Raw genomic sequence first — 3,408 nt, 5'->3', positions numbered from 1 at the left:
CCCTCCCTCCCATCCCTCCCTGTCCTCACCTCCTTGGGCATTGGCACCAGCTCCTGATCTCCCAGCGACTTGTCTGCTGCTGATTCTCGTTCGAGGTCCGAGGAGCTGCGAGCAAGTGAGGGGAGGAGCAGGAGCAGAAGAAGGAGCAGAAGCAGGGGGAGCAGGGGGAGCAGGGGGAGCAGGAGGAGGACGTTGACCTCAAGTCTGAATGAGGGAGGTGCATGGAAGAAGGCATCGATCCCTCCAGTCCCTCCTCCAGTCCTGCCTGTCTGCGGTAGAGCCCTCGCCTCGATCTCCCCCCTTCCAGACAATCAGCCAACGAAGAAGAGCAGGCGGAAGAAGAAGCAAAAGTGGAGAATTGAGAGGAGGACGGGGAGGAGGAGGGGGAATGGGGCAAGAACAAAGAGAACGGGAAGAATGAGGAACAGGAGGAGACGAGGACGAGGACGAGGACGAGGACGAGGACGAGGACGAGGAGAGTCTGGCTGGTGCTCACCACATAAGGCTTCAGGTAGAGCTCGTCGACTCTTCTCCACAGCGCATGCATCCTCCCTACTCGCACTGGGCCGCGGGATGGAAGGAAGCGAGCAGACATGTCTTGTATGTCTATCCCCGTCCTGCTCCCTTGCTCAGCGACAGTCACCTTGACTCCTTCTCACCTCGGCTCCTCCTGCTCTTCCTCGTTGTCGTCGGGGGTGATGCCAATAGGAATTCGAAGGAGCTTGAGGAGCTGCGAGGAGAAGCAGAATGAGCGAGAGGAACAAGCAGGAGCAAGTGCAGGATGAAGAACAGAAAGAACATGAGCAGCAGGAGCAGCAGGAGGAGACGAGATAGAGCGTACAGGAGCTGTTGCTTGGCCCAGGAAAAAGTTTGTGAAGAGAACGACGAGGATGACGCAAGGGATGAGAAACCTTCTGTTAGGCGACTGAAGGAGACGTTAAGATATTCACAACCCATCTCATGTCTGCCTCCCTTCCTCTCTTCTTCCCTCCCTCCCTCCCTCCCTCCCTGCCTCTAACCCTGCCTCCCCGTCTTCGCTCCCTCTCCCTCTCCCTCCCTGCCTCCCTGCCTCCCCTGCCTCCCCTTCCTCCCCTTCCTCCCCTTCCTCCCCTGCCTCCCCTGCCTCCCTTCCTCTCCCCCTCCCTCCTCGCTGCCTCCCCTTCCCTATTCTCATCGCATTTTAGCACACCCACACCCGGCACGCTTTCCTCCTCTTCTTCCTCCTTCTGCAGACCTGAAAAGTGAGCGAGAGAGCAAACGCGATGGCCCCGCGCAGGCCACTGAACCAGATCATGAGCATGCTGCACCAGCAATCAGAAGGAGCTGAAGTAGGAGAGAGCATGAGGAAAAGACAGGTGAGGTTAGGAGGAGAGAAATGAAGGACCTTTTGAAGCTGATCCTCTTCCTCCGCTCGTTTCGCTGGAAGATGTTGATGATGATGGTAAGGGGAACGACGTTGATGGCTCGCGACACGAAGCACATGAAGAGGGTCCAGAAGAAGAGACTCCACTCTATCACAGCTACTTCCTCCATCCTTTCCGCCCTGGCTCTTGCTCAGTTCCTCTCCTCCTCTCCTCTCCTCTCCTCTCCTCTCCTCTCCTCTCCTTCCCTTCTCTCCCCCTCCCTCTCTCTTCGTTCTCGCACATTTCGCCTCTTTTCCTCTCCCACGCATTCCCCTCAACGCGCCTCCTCTCCTCTCCTCTCAAAATCTCTGCATCCGCGTCCGCGTTCCTCCACCTCTCCCTCCTTCCTTCACTTGAAGCCTTCAAAAGCGGCAGCAAGACCTGGCGCAGGAAGCGTTGACGAGCGGGAGGATGGTGTAGCCGAAGTAGAGGAATGTCAGCATCTCCGACAAGTGCGCCAGCGTCCGAGTCACGTTATGAGTCGTGTGCTGACCGTCCTCGCTGCAAAATGTAAGAGGAAGCAGCGGCGCAGCAGCAGCAGCAGCAGCAGCAGCAGCAGCAGCAGCAGCAGCAGCAGCAGCAGCAGCAGCAGCAGCAGCAGCAAGATCCCAGGAACACGTTGAAGGAGGGGAGGAAGGGCACCTTATGTTGTACTTGGCATAGTGAGACATGACGACACCAGAGAAGAAAACTGACAGAAAACGATGAGACAAGGAAAGACGGAAGGAGCAGGGGAGTGAGAGCAAGGGAGAGCGAGAGGGAAAGGAAAGCGGGAGGGAGGGAGGGGGAGAGAGGGAGATTAAGAGGGAAGGAGAGAGGGAGAGAGAGAGGGGGAGAGAGGGAGATTGAGAGGGAGGGAGAGAGGGAGGGAGAGAGGGGGAGAGAGGGAAGGAGAGAGGGAGGGAGAGGGAAGGAGAGCGAGCGAGGGAGAGCGAGGGAGAGAACCTGCCATGAGACCGGAGAGACCAACAGAATCAGCGGCAATGAAGGAGAGATAAGCCATGGAGAGCATCACCGTCACCTGCGTCCCCAAGCTAAAGGGATGGAGGAGGTGGTGGTGGTGGAGGAGGATGAGGAAAGATCATTGACGGAGCAGGTTTGAGGTGATGGAAAGGAGGGTCGTCGGAGGTTCCAAGAGCGAAGAGGAAGAGCAGAGAAGAAGAGCAGGGAGAAGAGAAGGGGAGAAGGAAGGAGAGAAAGGAGGAAGGGGGAGGGGCGGGGCGGGGACCTCAGTGGGAGCAGTAGCTTTGACGAGCATCCACTTGGTGATGAAACCAGCGCACAAGCCCGAGACCTGCTGGAGGTGAGACGATGACGAGCACGATGCCGAAGAAGAGGAAGACGTAGGACGAGGAGGGCGAGGGGAGGACAAAGAAGAGGGGAAGGAGGGGGGGGGATAAGATGGTTGCAAGTGGAGATTAGGAAGAAACAGGGACTCACAGCGCCTAGCAGGACAGACCCGATGCTGATGCCCAGGAACATACCAAGAGCGCCGAAAGCTGCCCTGTGACATGGTAAAAGGAGGAGTGGACGATGGAGGAAGAAGGAGAGGAGGAGGAGACACCAAGACTGGCGGGGATAAGAGAAGGGGTGAGGAGAAATGGGGAGAGCAACTACTTGGCCGAGACGTGAAATTTAGAATCGTCCTGCAAGATGGATGAGACGATGGTAACGGGTTGGAGGATGGGAGGGAGATGAAGAGGGAGAGGGAGAAGAAGGTAGGAAAGGGGAACAGAGTGGAGGAGAGCTGACCGGAAAGCTGTCGAGGGTCTGAAAGAGAACAATGGCGACAGCGTCGTTGAGAACACTCTCACCGAAGATGATTGAGTAGAGCTGAACTCAAGTAAGGAGAAAGAAAACCCTCCCTAACCACCTCCCTCCCCCCCCCCCCCCCCAAAAAAAAGGGCAATCCAGTTATGTTTTGTTTGTTGTTCCATTTTTTAATTTGGTCTTACCCAAAGTTTTGCCCTGTTTTCTCGTCGTGAATTTGGGAGTGACAGTCATG

The 3,408-nt window shown here is 56.7% G+C and overlaps 1 protein-coding gene across 1 annotated transcript in view; it reads right to left on the bottom strand.

Annotated features, from left to right (window-relative positions):
• Positions 1 to 3,408, bottom strand: part of GUITHDRAFT_164085 (hypothetical protein) — a gene marked incomplete at both ends in the record, with an annotated part of 5,407 nt that overhangs the window by 721 nt on the left and 1,278 nt on the right. The window contains 13 exons of the mRNA XM_005829652.1: positions 30 to 105; positions 198 to 301; positions 497 to 617; positions 660 to 730; positions 842 to 925; positions 1,235 to 1,301; positions 1,385 to 1,543; positions 2,046 to 2,094; positions 2,349 to 2,424; positions 2,632 to 2,697; positions 2,844 to 2,907; positions 3,021 to 3,049; positions 3,156 to 3,236. Of these exons, the coding sequence (XP_005829709.1) occupies positions 30 to 105; positions 198 to 301; positions 497 to 617; positions 660 to 730; positions 842 to 925; positions 1,235 to 1,301; positions 1,385 to 1,543; positions 2,046 to 2,094; positions 2,349 to 2,424; positions 2,632 to 2,697; positions 2,844 to 2,907; positions 3,021 to 3,049; positions 3,156 to 3,236 (1,047 nt within the window). The remainder of the gene's footprint in view (positions 1 to 29; positions 106 to 197; positions 302 to 496; positions 618 to 659; positions 731 to 841; positions 926 to 1,234; positions 1,302 to 1,384; positions 1,544 to 2,045; positions 2,095 to 2,348; positions 2,425 to 2,631; positions 2,698 to 2,843; positions 2,908 to 3,020; positions 3,050 to 3,155; positions 3,237 to 3,408) is intronic.

The sequence above is a fragment of the Guillardia theta genome (assembly GCF_000315625.1).
Source record: "Guillardia theta CCMP2712 unplaced genomic scaffold GUITHscaffold_51, whole genome shotgun sequence".
Lineage (NCBI taxonomy): Eukaryota > Cryptophyceae > Pyrenomonadales > Geminigeraceae > Guillardia > Guillardia theta.
The sequence above is the reverse complement of the archived record's forward strand: the minus strand, read 5'-3'. Positions and strand labels throughout refer to the sequence as shown.